This window comes from Centrocercus urophasianus, unplaced genomic scaffold (assembly GCF_019232065.1).
Source record: "Centrocercus urophasianus isolate 14NV4802_14NV808 unplaced genomic scaffold, USGS_Curo_1.0 seq_14, whole genome shotgun sequence".
Classification (NCBI taxonomy): Eukaryota; Metazoa; Chordata; class Aves; order Galliformes; family Phasianidae; genus Centrocercus; species Centrocercus urophasianus.
In genome coordinates this window covers 11,795,740-11,817,737 of record NW_024884586.1, presented here as the reverse complement: position 1 = coordinate 11,817,737, position 21,998 = coordinate 11,795,740, and the positions used below count along the sequence as shown (strand labels likewise).

The following is a 21,998-nucleotide window of genomic DNA, read 5'->3' as shown; positions in this document are numbered from 1 at the left end:
TTTGACAAATCAGTCTATTTTTGTTCTCCCTCTGCCATAAATCCAATCCATGTGTCTTAAAACATCCTCTCATAGCTCTAACGTGGAAAAGGAAGTGGCTTAGGCTCTGTATAGGCGGCTACAGTGTAGTTAGCAAGCTCTTGTAGTTTGAATGTATCGCTTCTGCTAGCTCTTAGAGCCTAATTATTCAAGTTACAGAGGGCATTGGCAGAGTTTTTCCCATTAACTAACAGTGGTGCACAGTGAAGAAACACAACGGAATAAATCATTCCCTTATCCTCAGATTGTCCAGGAAGTTTTTGATGCAGTCCTTGGCTTTACCACCAAGCAGGATGCGAAGAGGATGTGAAAAGAATAGGAGAGATCAATTCAGCATACAGTTTCAAAAGAAAACCTCAAGACAAAGAAACAAAGGTCTTGCCCAATACACTGCAGTTCAGCTGGTGAGGGCTTTGTTTGACAAGCACAGCACCTACGTGACAGGAGGTCACTGCAATATGAGCAAAGTATCTCCACATCTGAGACTTAACTGGGGTCGGAAGGTGAGACGGGAAAGAAATGTGGATTGAAACTGAAATATATTGGTTTGGCTGTTCATGGATCGAAGTTGAAAAACCAAAAATACAGGATGTAAGAGTGCAGGCAGAAGTAGCTATAAGCCCCCTTGCCTAAAATCACAGAAAATTTAGACTGAGGATATGCTACAGCTGGAGTTGTGGATTGATTCATAATTAGCAGTATGGCTGCAACTGAACACACTGTATTACAAGAACACTGGCTGAGTTGACTGCAAAAAGCTTTTGCTCTACTGTGGATGCAGTGTCATGTTGGGTGTCATTGGATCACACTGCAGGGTGCCTCCAGAGGAATCGTGTTCCCTCTCCCATCCTGCCATGGTCACATATCCCTGCTCCCTTTCTCCCATTAGATGTAGAGGTCACAGTCCCCCTTTCCCTCTGTGCTACACACAGCAGTTCTGTGGCCACAGGGCAAAGCAATTCAGCTCACTAATTTGAAGAAAAGGCAATCAGCTAATGTTGTTTTGGTGGGTTTTTTTGGAGTGCAGTAGGCAATATATTTTGGATATATTTGGCTATCTGTGTGGGCGCTGACTTGCAATGTGGCTGCAGATTTACCATGCTCGAGCAAAGATATAAGACAGAAAGAGTGACTGGGAGAAGGAAAATGACTGCCCATTTTAGAGACAACTTGCAAATTAGCTTGAAACTGCCTCATAGTTTTGTTTTCAGTATCTCCAGTCATTGCTACCCTTCCCAACCTGATCATCTAAATAATCTAATTTGTCAACAATTCAAATGAGTTGTAAGGGCAGACATGGTCCAGGTAGGATGAGGTCCCAGTAACATCTACACAGAACTGCTCGTAAAGCCTTAGTTCCATTCAGTTGCTGTGCATTAACTGTCTTGTATGCAAGAAGGTGAAATCCTTCAGAATGGAAGGAGTGTGTGTGCAGTGAAGGCGTGCGTACAACATAACTACCTTTCTAATCTCTCTCTCTAATATAGGGTCATTTATAGAGAATATAGTCAACCTCAAAACTTGTGGGCGTAGTTTGGCAAAGCCAAAGGTTCACGCTTATAAAAACCACAGTCTGCATATTTGAAACTGCATGCAGGTTCAAAGAGCTGGCATGGCCTATGGCTTTATTTTTAGAGTTACAAAGATTACAGCTACCATTTACCCCAGATGGACTTGAGGTTATCTTCTACACCTTTTAAAATTAGGCCCTTATATCTAGCAATCTGCATGCAGCTGTTCAAAGGCAACTTGTACGTGCACGGCTGAGTTTTTATATAAACAATACGAGGGACTTCATTAAAGCTTTTCATGTAGCTTTATCTCAACTGCAGTTTCTAGTTTTTACAAGCTATAGAAACTTCCAGCCTTGCTCCCTAGATCCCAGTTGCGCTGTTTCATCCGTTTCAATGGTATTTATAGCACTACTGGATTTTGTTTGAACTGTTCTAAAGACCTCAAGTGCTTTGACTGAAGAAGGTGAAGATATGTTTGAGCTCTGCTTCACTGCTGTCGGTACGGAGACTTGCTTTTCTACTCCCAGAAGTTCACTTGTAACAGCTCTGTTTCTTACTCTCTTCCCTAGGTGTGCTGTCTCTGCCTGCTTACTTCAGCCCATACAACGACGGCGCTGTGTGCAGCGATGGACGAGCTGATGCTTATGCCCAGCTGGAACTCCGAACTTTAGAGCAGTCTCTGTTGGCAACTTGTGTTGGAAGCATCTCTGAATTGAGTAAGTTTCAGTTGTAACTGACTGTGCGTTCCTTTCCATTCCTTTCCACGAAGCAGGAGAGCCGGTCCCTCTGCTATTGAGGTCAGTGGGAGCATTGCCACTGTTGACAGTGTGAGGAGTATTTGGACGATGTTATGTAAGGTTTAATTGTTTTGTGGTGCGGTTTATGAAAATCAGGTTGTTTCGTTAGGCTTCTTTATATTTAATTCACCTCGGAGATTCATAAGATGTGGCTTTTCCAGCTTCTTGGTAATTAGTGGTGCTAGTACCAATAGAAGATGGATGCTTTTGCTTAGATACCTCTAGAGGCTTTCTTGTACTTTTGTGGAACATAGCAGTGGCACCTCCTTTTGTGGCAAGAAGGGTTCTCTTTTCTTATTGTTCATGCAGTGGAAATGTCAAGAGTGCAAGTTATTCAAGGAAAAGCTTTTTGGTTAATTAAAAAACAAAAAGCGGAGGGAAAAAAAAGGTTGAGAGCACTTCAGTAATAAAAACCTCTTCAAAACTTTTTTTAAAAATGCTAACCAAATGAAATGTTTCATTCCTAGACTACTCATAAAGCTCTTTTAAAGTAAACAAAAATGATTTGTGTTTTCCTCGTCTACTTCTTGCAATGTTTCTGCCGGCATCATTTTCTTAGTTTCTACCATGTGAATGCTAATGAATGTCAGGGGCCAGTAAGGAGTTTGTGGGTTTCACCATTTATTTTGCAACCTGCCTTAATTTGAGGTTTTCAAATTCCTTTAACACACCTCTATTTATCCTGAAACACAAGAGAACATTTGTAGCTCGGGTCTGTGATTGAATACAGCTTCCTCTCTCTCTTCCCCCAGCCTTGCTTTGGCCAACTTAGTCATTACACCTAGTGAATGGATCTCCTGATACAGTTGCCTGCTGATATTTTTTATTTTTTTTTTAATTTTGCTGAACATTGCCAAAAAAATAAAGAGAGTGAGTGTGCAAAGGAGAAGGAACGTTATTCTGAGCTGAAAATTTGAATTCCAAATGCATTTCTTCTGTAATGTGCAGGTTTCTGTGTTAGTAGCAGTGCTAAAGCATTCACAATTTTCTTGTGAGATTAGAGTGCAAAGAGTCTGGAGCTGCTGAAGTGCAAAGGGAGAGACGTTAGAAGGTTTTGACGTTCAGAAATGGGTCCTTAAGTCTGAATGTACTATTCAGTGAAGAAGTGATAAAACTGCAAGTGGAGATTTTTTTAGTATTGCATTGATCTGAACCACTGAATAAAGTTGTACAGACATACAGAGCATTTGTGGTGATTACCCCCTCACCTGTGCAACACTACAACTCGATGGGTTCAGCTGGAGGTTGGTTGGCAGATTCAGTGTCTTGCTGTGATATAAAAGAACAAATGACTTCCTAAGAATTTTAGAGAGAGGTGAGAATAATTCATATTTCACATTAGTAACTTCAAGGCATTTTCTCAGGATTTAGCTTTGAGATGGGGTAACTATTTCAGTTCCATCCTTTCCCAGTATTGTAACTGTAGGGCACAATGGAGTAACATTTCCTGTGAGAGTCGTAGGGGACTGTAAAGCAACAGAGGATTCTCTCAAGGAAAAAAAATAGACTCTAGCTATGTATAGTAATCGTTCAGACCAGTGGTATGGTAGTCACACTAGTCAAAGATGTAGTGTCTGAAGCCTTTGTTGCAAAGCTGATGTTGTTTGTAACATACCACAATAAAAGGAGAGTAAACAGGGTGTGCCCAAAGCAAATATATTGCACAAATGTCAGCTTTATGTGACTAAAGAGTTTCTACATAGCTGCTATCTTGGGGTCACTGCTCTGTGAAATTTTATAAATCTGCAGCCTTTAAGTCTTTTCCTGGTACTCTGAAACAGAGGCAGGTTGGCTCAAATTCAAAGGCTGAGAGGACTCAGCAGCTCAGAAAACTTCTAGACTGCACTTCTTACAAGGCTCAGGGGCAAATTCATGGTACAGCTTGTGACAGTCAGCATGATATAGTTCAGCTTCTTAATAGGGGGTTCATGTCTTATTGTTCAGGAGGGAGCTGCAGGTAGAGTGAGGAGGAGAGAATCAGACTCCTAAAAGAAGAGGTTTCTCTATGAATGTATCGTTAATTTGTCACAAGTGCCTGAACCTCAGAGCCCAGCTGAAAGAAATAAGATTAATCTCCTAACATAAAATAGTGATTGTGGAGATTAGAAAAAAAAGTATTTGTACTGGTAATGCTGGCTTTGCCATGTGTAAGCTATGCTTATGATAATAAGCAATAATGATTTTACAGAAATATAAACAGGCTTTGTGGGCAGGCAAGAAACTTTTTTTACATGGTGGGGAGAAGAAGAAAGCATTAAAGCAGGATGGAAAAATCAGTGGAAGGCTATTATTCCGAATGCATGGTGTCTGAAAGAAGTTTCATTTTCTATTTCCTAACTCATAGATTTTTGTTTGAAAGAAAGCTAAATTCCTTTTAGAGCAAACCGCAAGAAGCGGCATCTTGGGGGCAATTTTTGGCTTAGTGCAATAAAAAGAATTTTTTACACAAAGGGCATTTCTCTCAGCAGTGAGAGATTCGATTTAGCTGAAAGAGTGTACTAAAGGAGCAGTGTGAATGAATAAAAGAGACTTTTGCACTCTTTCTCTTTTTGCAGGTGACTTGGTATCCCGGGCAATGCACCACATGCAGTGCTTGAACACCATTCGCCCAGGCATGAGCCCCATTCGGCAAACTCGGCAGCAGCAACCCATCTCTTGGTCCCCTGATGCTCTCCACACTCTCTACTACTTCCTACGTTGTCCTCAAATGGAGTCTATGGAGAATCCCAACCTCGATCCTCCAAGAATGACCCTGAACAATGAACGGTATGTAGGCTGGTGAACTGTTAGTAGATGGGGAGTTAGGCTAAGAAGGTCTCTTTTTGTTGAGGAACTGTGTGTGCCTGAACAGCCCTGGCAGTTTTGCAGGATGCTACCTATCAGGCATCAGTTATTCCTGCAGTCAGGCCAGATTATGCTGTTAGCCTTGCCAAGTTTACTAAGCCTTGGAATTGGAACTGGAAAGTGAGCTGTTTTTTCATGCGATCTTTCCGAGCGAGGCATATACTGAATGCTGCCAACAAGGCTCGTCTGGAGGCACTGCCAAAAGTACATGTGGTTGCCTAAAGCAGTAAAGACCTTACCAAAGAAAATTTTACCTTCTGAATAGCACCAATTAACAATTGTCATCATTCTCAGGAAGAGGAATGTCATTTGCTGTGCAGAATTTCAAAAGGATTTATGACCAAACTTACTTAAAGATTACTTCAGTTGATGCTGTGTGTCCGGTATAGAAGGAAATTTATATAGGAAGCCAGTAACTAAATAAAAAATGCAGTAGGTTGCCATGCCTTCTGCCAGCATCATACCTGACTGTGAAAGTAGGCTCATTATTAGAGTGGGTCAGAAATTTTCCAGTGGGATGTTTTTTTCTGTTAGAAACCTCCCCAGTTTCCTTCCTGAATGGCTCCTTGGCAGACTGCCTGACAGGCAAGTGGCAGCACAGAGCCTAGGAGCCCTCAGAGCCCTCACCACAAGTTCCTTGACAGGTCAGGCAGATTCTGCTCTTGTGCTCTAAGGCTCAGCTCAAAGGCAGACAGGTAACTGGTTAATTTGCAGTTGTTTCCTGCAGAGAGACCTAAGTCTTTCAGGGCATCAGTTTCCCCGGTTTGAAATGTGTATGATACGTAAATGCAATTTTTGGTTTCCAATGAACAGTAGCCAATACTTAAGCTAAGTTACCTTTTGGATTTCTTTTGGCCTGCTGGACATCAGGCAGGTGGTTGTTTCCAGCTCCATCCCAAAAGCAGCCTATGGTTGTGAAGTTTTATAGGATAGTGATGAAGTCTGGGATATGGACCACATTCACAAACCAAGAAAGCAGGGCATCTGTTGCATGGGTGAGCAGATAGAGGAGAACATCTCTGCAGATTTACAAATAGTGTGGGTTTCTTTGCACCCTATGCTTTACCAATGGCCCCTGCTTTTAAAGTTGATTTGAAATCATGGTAACATATGTCATCCTTAAAATTTATTCTAAAAACCTAAAAAAATTAAACCACCTTTTTCTTCTTACTCTATTCTGTGTACGTGGGGATTATAATACTTTTTGCTCTCCTCCTTGCTGGGTGGATGTGGTTGTTTGTTTGTTTTTTAATTATTATTTTTAACTTGTATTGAACATACTGAATATTTTATTGAACCAATTTGTTTTTGCTTTCAGTCTGCACTGTCCTCAGACAGTGTGTTTCTGATGCTTCAGGTCAGTCCTGTCTCCTACTTTGACCTTTACCAAGCCTGCCTCCTATAGCTGCATTCCTCACCAGCAAAGCTGTGGTTGATGGCTTAAGGTTCAGAGCCTGATTGCTTAGGAGTGAGATGATTTTCTGAGAATAGCAGTAGACCGAACTGTCTTCTTTTAAGGCTCTGATTTTACAGAATGGGATGCAGAAAAACCTGCTGGGTGAAAGGCAGCTTCTATAACTGCAGTCTCAGTGTTACTTTAGTTAAGGAGAAAAGCACAAAGCTGTCATTGCTAGGTTGCCTATTCCGATAAAGTATTTTGCATGTTACTAGTCTGTGTAGCTACGTCCACTGTTTACTTGCTTTTATTTTCCTTTAGATGCTGAACTATCTTTCTGTACTTTATCACTGTTCATAGTGGCCTGACTTCTTTGAGGTCTCATCTGGGAGCTCAACTGTTTTGCAAAGTAAAAAAGATTTTTTTTCTGTTTGTCTGATCATTCCCCAAAAGAGAATGCAGACTGAAAAAGATCTGTGGGCATAACTGCAGCATGAGAGAGGAAACTGATTACTTGTGTGAAAACCAAGGAGAATTAAATAAATTTAAATAAAATAGATACAGGAAGATGTCTGGCTGCACAATGCACAGCCCCTTGGTAGCTCTGTTTTCGGGAGTTCACTGATCAAATGCTCTCTCTAGTGCTAAACAGCTTATTTTGCATTTCATGTTAGCGTACTGCAAAAAATGAACTTTCAGGGGGCCACATTCTGTCAAGTTGTACCACTAGTTTTCACAGTTGTACAGCTGAATCTGTCAAGCACCTTGTAGCAGAAGTGTAGATTAAGCTTTCTAATTTGTGTTGGTTTTTTTTTGATACTCTCATTATAATGATGCAGCTACCTGTTTTGTACACTAGTAATAAACCAGCTCAATCAGAAGTGCAGTCTTTTCTCCAACTGCTCCCAAGCATTTCTCTTTGCATGGTGTACTGGAGTTTTTTTGGAATTCAAGTTGCAACTCTATTCTATTTTAAAATCTGCACTAGATCCTATAACAGCTGCTGTCAGAGAAACTTCTGCAATTTTTTTCTGACCAGTACTGAGCTGTAAAGGAAATTAAAGGGGATATATTAAAAGGGAGCAAAAACTGGCATTAGGGAAGGAAAAAAAACAGAATCTGAGGTTGAACAATTGGCTATGAGAAGTTTGTTAAACTTGAAAATGAAATTAATACTGCCTGGTATGTTAGAAAATAATTTTCAGCCTTAGCTTTCATGTGCTTCAGGGCATATTTGTGCATGACTTAATGTATTGATCTCTGTGAACATTTAATATAGCCAGTGGTAAAAATATTGTTGGTGCACTTTATACAGGAGATAGTTTACTCATTCCTAGCTTAAGAGGAAAGATAGTTGAGGCTGCATGTAAGATACCTGACTTATGGCTTAATAGATGAGCGCACTGATTCACCTAATGTGGGTTGGCAAAGCTGTGCAGTTCTTTTATTCTTTATTGAGCTGTGCTACATCAGCTGCAAACTCTGCAAACTCTTTTGTGCATTTATGCTCCCTCTCTGGAATATTCTTGTGACGTACATTGAATCCTAGTTTGTTTTCTACTGAAAAAAATCTCTGTCACAAACAGGGGCCACTAGTGCTGACCTATTCTGTATTTGCGTGTGCTTCAGTTTGCAGCCTGCTGTATAAAACTTGTTGTTGAATACTAATCTGAAGTTTAGTGAAGAGAGGGATGGCTCTTAGAGCTACAGACTTGGTGAAACCGCATCTTTATCTTGGAAAGGTCTGTGAGCCATGTAGATTCAGCAGGAGCTGCAGTTCTGCAATACGTCTATGGACGTGACAGCCTACTATCCATTTTGCTTGACAGTTGTCTGTGAGCCTTCTGTGTGTCACACTGTGACGCTGTGGTGCAGAGTGCTATAAAAATCATAATGCTGTAAAGTCTAGAAGGTTTCTACTGTGCTTCCCTGCAACATGAAAGGAAATATGGATTTCAAGTTCAGAAACTGTGCCCAGTGGAGGCTGTCATGCCTGGACTGCCATACAGGGCTTTTAAAAAACAGGCCAAGCTTCTGAACGTATCATGCAGCAAACTGTACAAGGTATGAAAACATACATACTTGTAGTTAGGTATGCAAGGCACCCCACTGAACAGATTCAGCTTAAATTGATGCGTTTCTTACCCATGCTGAATACCTCCTCAGCCAAAGTACTGAGGACAGTAAACTACAGAGTCCAGCAGAATTGGGGTAGATGTAGTTGTCTCTCTACAGCTTGGCAGGTAGAGGATCCTTCTTGTTTGGCCTCCAGTATGTGAATGATTTGGGACACCAGTAGACTGAAGCTGTGGTAAGTTTGTTGATTCTGACACTATGTCTGGTTCTCATACTTACCTCCAGGTAAAGGCACCAAAGTGGAAGGAGAAGAATGGGCAAAATTAGACAGAAAGCACCTAAATATCCATAGCAAAAGTTTTGAAATATTTCCCCAGTTCATGTAGCTGCTCACTCTATGACCACGTGGAACCCCAAGCTGACTGCATCTGCTGCATGGGCAGTAAACTATCTGCTGTTTGGTGTCAAAGAAGCTACCCAAGGAAGCATTTTGCAAGTAGTATGCTACTTGTGCAATATGTTGGCCAACAGATTAGACCCTAAGGTTGGGATCAGGATGCTTTATTCACTGTCCCAACTGCCTAAAGCTAAAGAACTTGTCTGTACCATTAGAGAGTACATCTGTCTTTACTGCTGTAAAACGTCTCTCTGCTGGGTGATGCTCTGTTTATTTATTTAATGATTTATTTTTAGTTTCTCAGGGGTCTTAGAGTATATTGTATAAGAGATCAGACATTGTGCTTCTGGGCCACGGAGAGTTACCAGCCATGTGGCATTCCGTCTCTCCCTGCTCTGTTTCTGCTGTGCTTTTCCCTTACTGCTTATGTCAAACTAGCTGAGCTTGGGAGTACTCTGCAGTGTGAGATCATGTCCCAGAGCAGCAGAGCATGTTTGCTGGCATTCTTTATGGGATACTATGACTTGAGAAGGGCCATCCAAAGGTAAGCTAAGTTTTTTCTTCCCTCTTCATTTTTTCCCCATGTGGAATATAAAGCTTTTGTCTTACTTTTAACAGTGTGTCCAGACAAGATTACTCTCTGATTGATACTTATCTCATGGAGTATTTGCTCCCTGTAGAGCACAAATTGAGGTCAGTGTTCTAGTCTCATTTTACAGCTGGATGGAGTAGCCTACCTAAGATTAATTGACAGCTAGGGCAGTGGAGCAGACTTAAAGCTAGAAATAGAAGCCATTGACTGTCTTCATCCTATCTCTGTTTGGATATGAGATCCCAGAAGTACAGATTATTGTGCGTGTACAGCATTTATAGTAGGAATGTTAGTATAACCCAAAACCTAAGAAGAGATTTAAAAAAGAAAAAATTGGATCCTGCATCCTATTGTGTAGCTGATTGTCTTATAAATCATTTTTCCATAGCCAACATTGTTGATCTGTAGAAGGTTCTTGAAGTAATACTAGGCTTGTCAATCAGTACTCGTGCAGCCAGTCACATCAGTTGAAGCAGGTCCAGAGGAGGGCCGTGAAGATGATTGGAGGGCTGGAGCACTTCTGCTATGAGGACAGGCTGAGAGAGCTGAGACTTCTCAGCGTGGAGAAGAAAAGGCTCCAGGGGGACCTTATAGCAGCCTTCCTGTACCTGAAGGGGGCCTACAGGAAAGCTGGGGAGGGATTTTTCATAAGGGCAGATTGAGGAAAAATTGTTTTAAACTGGAAGAGGGTAGATTTAGACTAGGTCTTAAGAAGAAATTCTTTACTGTGAGGGTGGTGAAACACTGGCACACGTTGCCCAGTGAGGTTGTGAATGCCCCCTCCCTGTGAGCATTCAGGCTGAATGGGACGTTGAGCAACTTGGGCTAGAGGGAAATGTCTCTGCCTATAGCAGAGGAGTTGGAATTAGGTGTTCATAAAGATCCTTTCCAACCCAAACCACTCCATGATTCTATGATCGGAATTTTCTGTGCTCTCTGGTTTTCTGGCATGCCAAGTTTTACATGTCTGACTTTACTGGTGTATCATTTTAATCCAAAAGTCTGTGAACAAAAAACAATTTACATCAGCAGAAGCACGCAGACAGAACCCATCTGACTGTCAGAGAAAATCCAGCGAAACACTAGCGAAATTCCAGAGCCAATGTAGAATTCATCAGCCACCAACAGTAAAATTCAAGGCTTGCCAATTTGATGGAAACCCAGATGGAAAAGTCATGGACATTGCAGGAAGCCAACTGCAATCACAGACTGCATGCATACCATATCTTTTAGGAAGGGGCAGGCAGAAGCAGTAGGCTATTTCTTGCTTTCCTGTGTTGTGTTAGCAGGGTAGAAAGAAGGAGCGGAGCAATCTATTTGTGTTCCATGGAGTATTTCCAGAAATGCCTTCTCTAAAACATTATTTATTGGGAAGGGATCTGATGCTGCCAGGAGAATGACTGTAGCTCTTTCATACTATTTTTGAGTACTATTTGCTCAAAGGCTATATTCTTCCAGTATTTGACCTATTGATTTAAATAAAAACATTTGATATTTGTCTTGTGGCATACAGTCCAAATTTACTCTGGCTAGCATGGAAACCAGAGATAGATCTACATTAAGAGTTCCTGATAGAACATCAAAATCCTGTCCAAGCATCCCTGAAATTGATCATGTTCAAGTTTGTATCTAAGCCTGCTATGCTTGCAGATTCAAGCACTCATACTCAAATCAGATAGATCAAATCAGATATGATCCTGTTTTATTTTTCTCTTTGTAAAATGCAGTCTGTCTTCAGATACCTCAGAGACATGCCACTGACTTTTACTGAGGGGAAAAAAAACATCTCTAAGTAGCTTGTATCTGTGCTTTTCTAGAGCACTCTTTTCAAGTGTTGTCTTGTTTAGGTTCCTTATCAAGAGTCTTGAGTGTTTGATAAAGAAATCCCGTGCTATGGCTATTTCTAACTCCTCAGTGACTACCTGGTGAAAATGGTCTCCTCATATCATTTTTTTACAAAATTCTTAATTTGAAAAAACATTGCTTTGATCTTAGTATGTTTTTTCTTGATGATCTTTAGGTGCATCATTAGAAACAATTATAGCCCATGGATATTTCCCTCACAATTAGCTGCTTTCTTCCCCTCTGCTTAGAAAAGGCCTGAAACATTAAATGTTAATTCTGCGATGGCTTGAGACAAGAGTGATTTCACATGGATCAATTTTTACAGAGGCTATCAATTCACATTAAAGAGCATACTAGCAACCCAATTGTTAATGCCAGAAAGTCTTGCTTGCTATTGCATGGACATCCAACTAGCAGAAAAAGAAGGAGAATCAGGAGTAACCTGCAGAGCCTGCTGCTGAGACCTGTGATTCCTTGAAATGCATCATTGAAATCACTGGGAAGTATCACTGCTTTCAGAGCTAGTTAAGAACAAATCTTTTCTCCAGATGGATGTTTCCAGGCTCTGAGTGGTCTGTCATGAGGCTTTTTTCCCTCTACTCTTTTGAAGTGTAGGTTTATGGAATTTTATTAAGTGGAATGACTACATCATTGTCTGTCTTTTAGATTTATCTGTAGCCTAGCCTTTCCTAATTCAAATTTTATGTATTTATGTCTGAATTCTTTTCTTTTACTGCCATATCCTATTGTTACCATGATTGATCAGGAAGAGAACTTGATATACCTAGTTCAATGAGCTGTGCTTTTTAAAAAGCCTGCAGTAAAATAAATTCTGGAATCTCCTGTCTGAGAGATCTTAGTATCTTTCTGCTCTTTCTACAGCTGCGTAACTAAACAAATGAAAGACTTTTTGCAATTCTTCTGTAAATCCTGCTTTTTGATAAATGATCCTTCATTTTGTTTTCAAGCCCAGTATCCTCCAGTAAGACTGGGGGCAGCATCCTGCTTTGCACTGTGCACCATTGGGTCCTCATCTCAGGGACTGTCATGGCTACGAACTGTTAGCCATGCAGAACTCTGTGGGTCTGCCTTGTCAGCAGTACTGTCTGGAGTTTACTTTGTCATTGTGATTGTTCAGAAACACAGAGGTCGCATTTTCTTTTTTTTTCCTGGCCCAAGAAATTGATGGGATTTTCTTTTTACTCTTTAAAACAAACAAAAAAGCCAACTTGTTATTGATGAAGGGCTTAATTTGATAGATTTAGAAGAAGAATAAGAGTTTATAAATGTTTCCTTCATCTTTACTGCAGAAAGAGGCTGCTAGTATCCATTTTTGCCTGTTTGAGACATAGAGCAGCTAGTGTTGGATTCAGCTGTGATTTTGAGATATTCATTTACAAGGAAGAGAGAGTGAATGGTCATGTTTCAGAGGTTCATAACCTACAGTCAGTGTGCATCTATTGACTAAACTTGATTATACATCAGTAGTGCTGTTTCTGGCCCACACTAAATAGTTGCACAATATATTTTGACATTTTCTACAGCTTTGAGAATTGAAAATGTGAACATTTTATCAGGAGGAGTCAGTCATTTTGTTGTGCTTCTGGTGAGTAATTTTCACCTTCCTGTTTTGTATGGTTGCATCTCATCATATTCTACAGCAGTAATATAAGGAAAGGAAAGGAAAGGAAAGGAAAGGAAAGGAAAGGAAAGGAAACACAAAACACTCTGAACTACTGACTTCTTAGGAGAGTTGTATCCCATGCAAATGGGACACCTGAATATGAGCTCCTGACATCTGAATGAAAGACTGAAGAGAAATTCATGGTGAAATTCATGGGTTTTTTCTTTTTTTCTTTTTTTTTTTATAGATCATTTCCTCATGTTCGAAGATTATAAAATTGAAAAGTGAGGGGTGACCTTGCCAGTAGTGAGGGGAATTAATTGCAAACCCTGACGATCAAATTAATCCAAGTGTAACTGCTGAAACTGGCAATGCAGTCTACCAGATTCTTCTGCTATCTTTTATGTTGTCTGTAAAAACAAACACTGCTCCTTATTTAAACTTTGTTTGCACCTGGAACAGACTAGCCTTTCTCCCATACTGCTGTCTGTAAGCAATTTGTAACATTAACTAGAGTGTTTCTAAGGTAGCTTGTATTGTATCTTCTGATCTTCTGAATTGAAATGGAGGTGTGGTACAAACACTGGTTATTTAAATTCTTTGCAGCATTGCAAGGAGACGAATATCACTGTAATACCAAATCAAACAGTACAGAACAGACTTGATGGAGAGTAAAGGGACTGCCTTCCCATGCCAGCCATGGCACACAGGGAAAGCATTACGGGTGAACAAGAACTTGCACAGTGAAACTAATATTTGCTTCTAATAACTGTATCTGAAGCCGTGCGCCAAAAAGTTGGCCTCTTGAGTCCTTACTACTGAATGTGTATTGGATTCTGTGAACAGCAGTTAAAGATTAGTGTATGAAGTCTCAGATGTCAGATATGAATGTGCAGGGGGACAAATCACCTAGAAGATTAGAAGGTGTGAATATGTGACTTGATATTTAAACACCTGTAAGCAGATAATCTGACTTGCCTGGTCCTCTGACTGGAGGGGCACTGTATCTCTGAGGCCCAAGGGGTGGATATGTAAGTACTACAGCAATAGCTGGTGCTGGTTTCAAGCCAGCCAAGCATTTACATTTCTTGTCATAAATAATCCACCTCATCTCTGAGCTTGTTTGCAGCAATTCTTAATTCTCTTCCTTTGATCCTGAAAGGATTCAGTTCATCTGGCACAATAGGGATGCAGGAGGTAAATAAGGAGCACTCCAGTAGGGATTACTGGCAGACTGTGAGAGTCACGTGAACTGCATTTGCTGATCATATCTTAAAATTGTTGGTAAATTATCGAGGTGCCTACTTTATATTAAAATGTGAATAAAAATATCTGATCTGTTTTGTGCAGCTGCAAGTGATACAAAAATATTATATTAGTATATGAACTGAATGAGTGTTGGAGCTGTGAATATCCAGGGTTGAACTGGACAGTTTCCAGAAGTCTATTTCAGATTAAATGGGTCCCTCTCTTAGAACACAGCAAAGCTTTAACAGAGCACTTGTGCTTACTGAGTGCTATGAAACTATCAGTGAACTACCAGAAACTACTGGTAAGGAAACAGTAGTTTCTTGCATAAAGATCAAGCATACCTGGGAGCTCTTCCTGGAGTTAATTTTCTTCATCAATATAACTTACACTGAAATGCAAACCTATCAATTTGCTGATCTGAAATAATGAACAAGTTGGATAGAGCAGTAGAGGGAAAATGTAAGTTACATATCTACAAGATACCAGGCAAACAAAGGGAAAGTAAAATGGAAGGATCTTCATGTCATTCCATGCTGCATTTCAGACCCTGGGTAGGAGGAAATAATCATGGAAACTATTTCAAAACATGCTGATGCCAAAGGAGTGTGTGGGAGTAGTCAGTAAGGATTGCAGAGGGGAAACCTTCTGTGATAACTTGGTGCATGAGAGGAGAACAGCAGGCAATATATATCTTTTACTTAGCAAAGCTGTCAACACCGTCTCCCGTAACACTCTTACAGACGAATTTGATGAGGTATGGGCTAGATGAGTGTGAAGGGAGCTGCTGGGCTCAAAGATCTGTGATGAGCATCACAAAGTCCAGCTGGCTGTCAGTCACTGGTGAAATGTCCCAGGGTCAGTGGTGGGATCAGTACTGTTTAACAACTTAATTAATGACCTGGATCATAAGACAGAGTGCATCCTTAGCGGGTTTGCAGGTGATATTAAACTGGGAGAATGGGAGAATCTTTGATGCATCTAATGGCCGGGCTGCTGTTCAGAGGGACCTTAGTAGGTTGAAGAACTGGTCAAACAGGAATCTCAATTAGGATAAGCAAATGGAAATGCTCAGTCCCTGTCTGGAAAGGAATAACCCCAGGCACCAGTACATGCTGAAGGCTGATGAGCTGAGCAGCTTTGCAGAAAAGGAGCTGGAGGTTCAATCAAACAGCATATCAAACGTAAGCCAGCAGTGTGCTCTTGTTGCAAAGGTGGCTGATATTATCCTGGGCTGAATTAGAAAATTTACAGCAGGTGGAGAGGGAGATCCTTCCACTGCTCAGCCCTGTGCAGGTACAGTTCTGGGCTCCCAGTGTAGAAGAGAGATGGATATACTGGAGAGAATCCAGCAAAGAGCCACAAAGATGATGAAAATGGTATGCAGTTTCTGTCATTTGAGGTGTGGCTGAGAGAGCTGGGGTTTCTTTGGCTAAGAGAAGGCTCAGGAAGATCTTATCAGTCTTTATAAATATTTCCCTCCCAGTAGGGAGGGAAACAAAGATGAAGCCAGACCGTTCTAATTGGTGCACAGTGAAAGAACAAAAGCACAAACTGGATTACAGAAAATTCTACTTCAATACGATAAAACTATACTTAACCTAATAAGAACACTGTAACGGGTTGCCACTGTTGTTTGTGTTGTCTCTGACCTTGGAAGTAATCAGAATCCCACTGGACATGGTCCTGAGCAACCTGCTCTAGCTCACCCTGGTTTGAACAAAACCATCTCCAGGGGTGCTGTGCAACCTCAGCTGTTCTGTGGTTCGAATGGCAGTTTTTGTCCCTTGAAGTTTGTGTGTGTCCTGGTGACTGGTAACTTACCAGTCGTTAGGTGTGAAGAGGTAGTTTCGGAGAGCTGGCTGTTCTCTTAGCAGGCAAGTAACTATTCCTTTCCACCTACCTGGAGAAACAGTACCAACTTTTAACAGTCTTTGTTCTGACGGTTACAAAAGTTTCTTCTGAAAAACACTGTTAGAGTAGATATCAGTGCTTGCATTGTGTCTTCGACCCAAGCCATTTCTGGCAAATGTCCCCTCCTTGTATAAATGTTTGAAAACTATGTAGCCAATTGTTGGCTCATTTCTTTAGTAACAAAAAGATGATAGCCACTATGTGGGTGTGTGCTACCACTCTGCAATTACTGTAACTACAGCTACAGTAATTACTGCAACTGCAGTGTTAAGTTCTTGGCTTCTGCACTTAAGTTTCCATCTGTTCAGATCAAAAAGAAGGTAGGAGAAAATAAAAGCCTGTTAAATGAGTTGCCTGTATTCTCCAGGCTAGTACAAACAGAAATGCCCAGTGCCTGTAGACCCTCTATGTTGTGTATTGTTTATTGTTTGCTATTTCATCATCAGAAGATTAAGCAGCAAAGTAGTATTAAAAAAGGAAAGAAGAGTAATGCAGAAAAAGTTATAAAAGAACTGTTATAGCAAGCGTTATGGGAAAGGTATTTTACAAACACAGAGGTGAATAAAGGTCTTCTGGCTTCATTTTTTCAGCTTTGGGACAGCAGCTACCTGTTAAAATAGTAGAGGACTGACTGAGTATTTAACTACTTGCTGTTGGCAGTTATTTAATATCAGTCTGCCTCCATTTTTTCCCAGAGATAGTTCTTCAAAGATAACCACAGTGCTCCCGTAAGTAATGTAAGTAAAAAGTAGTTACTCTGTGGATGAAAGATTCTGAAACTACTGCAAAGCATGATGGTAAAAAGCCAGCAAGTTTCTTCTTTTTCAGTAATTGCTGTTTCCAATTGAAGTTAATATTGTTTCCTGTTGGACTAAATTACAGACGTGCAGAATTTGCCTGTTTCCTGAGGAAGGAGTTAGCATGGCCCTTGTTAAAGCATTAGCTAAATAAAGACACTGTTAGGGGTTTTTGCAGCACAGCAGCCACGGTTGGCAGATTGTTGGGGTTTTCTCTCTTATTGCTCCTGACATCTTTGTTACAGAGACCTGAGAGCTAAGCTCTTCTGAAGAGCAAACGTTTCTGGGTATAATTTATGATAATAGCAACAATCATTCTTTCTCTTTGACCTTGTGGGGATTAGAAACTAAGCTTTCCCTGGGGTAATCCTAGATTGTATGTCTCTGCTTTGTCTCCTTTTAAAGGAGGCTCTGGAAGTTTGCGTTTCCTGGTCCCCTACCTACAAGTGCATGTACAGCCATGACCTGATTGTCACCTAGGATGCTAAATTGTGCTGTCTTCATCTAGTGTTCTTACAGTAAATGCTGAGCTGACTGTTTTTAAAAGTATGTCTGCTCTGCGATACAAATCCTATTCAAATGAGTTACATGTCTAAGCAGATTCAGCTCTGATTTGTGGATTCTTCTGGGGCTAAACAACCACGTGCTGATACAATGCATGCTGGTCTGATGTGTTTGCTCAGAGAGGAATGACAATGAACTATGTTTTACTCTCTCTGCTTATCAGTATAAATCTGAAGTGATGCTGCTGAAAGGGGTCCTTTAAGTCAAACTGCAGGGATCTTCAGTTCAACTGAAGACTTTGTACCAAAAGTTCTTTCTTGCGTGAATTAGAAAGTATATCTCAAAGGCTAGAGAACATGGCAGAGAAACAGAGGCTGTAAGTATTTATTTCTAAGCTTGCTGGAAAACTCTGCTACCGTAAGCAATTCACTTAGCCATTCTTCACCTCTTCAGCTTCCTTCAGAGACAAAACAGTTCCAAAAAGGTATAGGGTCTTCTGATACAAGTGCTTTAGAACTGCTAAGATTTTTCAGTACAAAAGGATGAGTTATTCACAAGATAGACAAGCTATTTGAGAGGAGTGTAAGTAGTTCAGCGTGAAATTATAACAGGACTTTTACAAGCTGCTCAGAATGCATCTTGTTGCAATTATATTACTTTCAGTATCCAGATTGTGTGATTAAGAGTTACCTCTGTGCCAGGTAGCTGTGCTGAGTTCCCTGATGTGGCTGCCAAACTTTTTGGGAAGGTTCTCTCTGAAGAATTTTGATGCATTGGAACATCCCAGAAACACATGTTCCTTAACTGACTTTCCATCTGGGTATCCCATTATTCCTTATACAAGAAATGCTGCAGTAGTTTAATTAACTTGCTTTGGAACCTCTTTTTGTCTGTTGAAATCTCTCTGCTGAGATGCTTATTATGCTTAATCTTTGCTTAAGCATAGGTAACCAAACTAACTTTGACTACCTATAGAAAAGACATTCACCCAGATGTAGTGATGCATTGTCATTCTCATTATGTACAGTTCCAGCCATATACTCAGGACTTAGAGGTAACTAAGGTGAAGAAAGGCAAGTGGAAACTACTTTATTTCTAAAAAAATTTTGCTGCTTCAGTTTTCTTTCAGGTAAAAGCTCTGGGAAGAAAGATTTTGGTTTCTCATCTTCCACATGCATTTTATTGTTCCTTTGCATTTGAAATGCAGAGCACTGGGTGTTGATAAGGAAGGCTTATTCAAGCAACAGGTAACGATGGAGAGCAGACATTTTGAACTACATTTTTCAACAAGCTGAAGAAAAATAATTGTGCACGTTGTACTTGGCATTAGAATTGATGCATGCCATTCATCCATGTTTCTGTATTTTTAAATCTGCTTTTTGACAGCAGAATTTTAACAGTGCTGAAATGAAAAGAATATCCTTCCAGTTTGGTATTAGAAACAAAATATTCTGATATTGGAATACCAGCCATTAGCTGTAGTAGCCACAGAGCTGTACGCTTGGCAAAGGTCAAAATGAAGCAGGTTAAACCTACTGCAAGAGTGAGTTTTAGTTGTGTGTAAGAAAACTCCATTCTCTAGACCTGCATTAGAACATAAATCTAATCTCTTGATGTAAGATTATCAAAGTGTCCCTTTTTAGAGAGAGATGGGATAAAAAAAGAATAGTCTTGACATAAATCCAATGTTGGATGACAGTTGTTTTTTAATCTGCTTCCTATCCTGTACTGCACCACTGCACTCAGTCATTTGCAAACTCAGCATAAAATATGCAACTCTGTAGTTCAGAGTATACAAGATGCAAAACTTTGGTAGCAAGATGTTGCTTTTTAGACATTATTGCTTGAGCCACAGTGCATGCTTCTGGCTGCTTATTTGTGCTAGCAGTCCTAGCAGCTACACGTATGATCATATCAGGACTTTGAAGGTAAGTGCCTTTACACTTTTCTGGTTTGCAAGGTTGTCATTTGTGAAGATTCCCGCAGTTTGTGATGTAGAAATGCATGTGCTCTGAGAACTGGTGCAGGTTACCTGCTAGATTCTGCAGTGCATGTATGGACAACCATCTTGGAGAATCTGGAAAAGCAGTTGAGTGAGTTATCTTTATGGACTGATAGTGTTTGAGAGTAGAGATTAGCCTTGTCAGAGTTCCTGATATTTTGTCAACTGTGGCTACTGTGTGCAGCACATAATTTCATTCTAACGGGAACATTAGATTTATGGACCTCTTCCTAAGAGGAAGGAACACTTTTTACAATTCAGTAGAGATGACAGGAGGCTACTGATACCCGAGTTGGCAAAAGATTTTTGTTTTAACTTTACGTGTATCCTGTCTAAGTTGTGCTTGATTGCAGCAGGCAGGTATATTTTGAAGCATTGAAACCTAGAATTAAAATCGACATTCACTAAGAGTGTATATACTCTATTTCTGTACAGCAGCAGCTTGAGGAACAAAATGGAAGATCTTTGAAGGCATGAAATGAATATGTTCATTGAACAGCTTGCTAGTAAGGCTCAATTTGTGTTCTATTGCAAAATAATTTAAAAAATGCTGCAATTGCATCTATTTTAACTAGCAGTGATGTAACTCCTCGTCATAATCTTTCATTAATGATATATGTTATGTCTTACCTGGCACTGGCTTAGAGAGATGAGTACTGCCTATTCATTCACAAATGCTACACCCTGTGGGCTTGATTGCCTTTTATTCAAGAAAATGGATTCTAAAATTTTGGTTATTTAGTGAGATCTTCCATGATTATAGTACAGGAGCCAGAACCCAAGTTAAGTAATTACACCACAGGCTGGAGTGAATGCCTGATTTTAGTTTATATCTAAGAGAGCTCCAAAATCAGTTCTCTTCATCTGCACGTAGGTGTTTTTCATGCCTTTATGCTAAACTTGCATGAGTGTAAAAAGCCAAAATATTATTTAGATTTTCATTAGGAATACCTTGATATCGGCGTCAGATGAGATTAATCTACAAGGAGGCCATGCTCACAGTAGTGTGACATGGCTCAGAAGTATGATATCAGTCAAGTAATGAAAATAGAAATGTCATCTAGCTTTTTGCTGTTCTGAAATATGAAAGAAACATTTTTTAGTCTTCAAATGTTTAGCTTCTATCTACCATTGTTTAATGTTTGAAAAATTGTCTTACAAAACATTAACTAGATTTTGGCTTGTGCTGTAAAATAAATGGAAATGTTTCCTTATTTATTGTTAAAAGCGTGCTTTGCTCAGGATGGTCTTTGTTCAGCAGAGCAAACTTTTGCAGTTATAATCAAACAGTTCTGAGTTTTCCAGAACCACACAAAAATATTTCTCTGACTGGTTCTTTGTTCTCACAATTACAACTCAGGAGCTTCAGGCAATTTTCGTAAGCGTGGCAATGCTCTGCATTCAAGATTTTACAACTGGGCCCTGAAAATTAGTTCTGTGATTGAATCTGGCAGATTGGTTTTGGCTTGAGAATCAGCATATGTTTTTAACATATGCACGTTGGCATGATGGAAGTCATAAATAACAGGCCTGTTATCTCAATCCAACTAGTGTTTGCAGGAGTTAGCTATAATGGGCAAAAAAAGTGATGGAGGAGGAGTTGCAGCAGTGGATAGTGAAGAATCACACTGACCCCAGATAAATCTTCTTGCAGGTAGCGCGCTGTGGTTTGCTTTCATTTTGCTAGCCTAGCACCTGGAATGAAGCATAAGAATACCTCTTGGTTTTTCTGGCCACAAGATCAAGGTTAATCCAAGAATAATAGACAACCTTTTCTGGCTTTCTGCCTGTGTTTATTTCTGCCTATCACATAGCATGTTGTTACAGGCTTTTTCAGTTAATGCTTGTAGTTTGCCCTCATGTTTTACTCCAGACTGGATCAGTGTTTTCTTTTGCAGCAGGAATTGTGCTTGTAGCACATGGCAACATCTCTTCAGTCAGTTCGTTTGGGGTGGCTCCTAGTTATGGAGCCCTAAATGTCAAACTGGTTCAGGTTGGAACAAACCATGCCTGCCTCTTCTGGTCATTCTGCAAACTCTCAGGGGCCCTTTTGACTGAATTACCCAGAAAATCCACAATAATTAACTTTCTCCTTTCTCATTTTTTGTTAGTCAGTGCTGATGACTTAAAAATACAAGTACAAGGCTTGCAACAATGCCACAAAGGGAATTTTTAAGATTTTCCACATAAATTGTGGAAATTTTTAGTGACAACTGAAAAGTTGGGGCAGATTGTGACCAGTTGTGTAACTGAGGACAAGCTCTATGGGCTTCAGAAACTTGAACTGTAACGCCACAAACAACAGAGTAATGTGTGAGAGGCACGCAAAAGTGAGATGTCCTTGCTGCTGGCCACAGCCGGCCTGAGAGGCAGCAGGGGGGAGTAAGCTTCCTTCAGAGCAGCTACAGT

General features: G+C 40.3%; 1 protein-coding gene across 1 annotated transcript in view; it reads left to right on the top strand.

The window, feature by feature from the left end:
* The window catches only part of ABTB2 (ankyrin repeat and BTB domain containing 2), a 133,836-nt gene that overhangs the window by 83,605 nt on the left and 28,233 nt on the right, over positions 1 to 21,998 (top strand). Inside the window, exons 2-3 of the mRNA XM_042813340.1 lie at positions 2,123 to 2,269; positions 4,906 to 5,116. Coding sequence (XP_042669274.1) covers positions 2,123 to 2,269; positions 4,906 to 5,116 — 358 coding nt within the window. The remainder of the gene's footprint in view (positions 1 to 2,122; positions 2,270 to 4,905; positions 5,117 to 21,998) is intronic.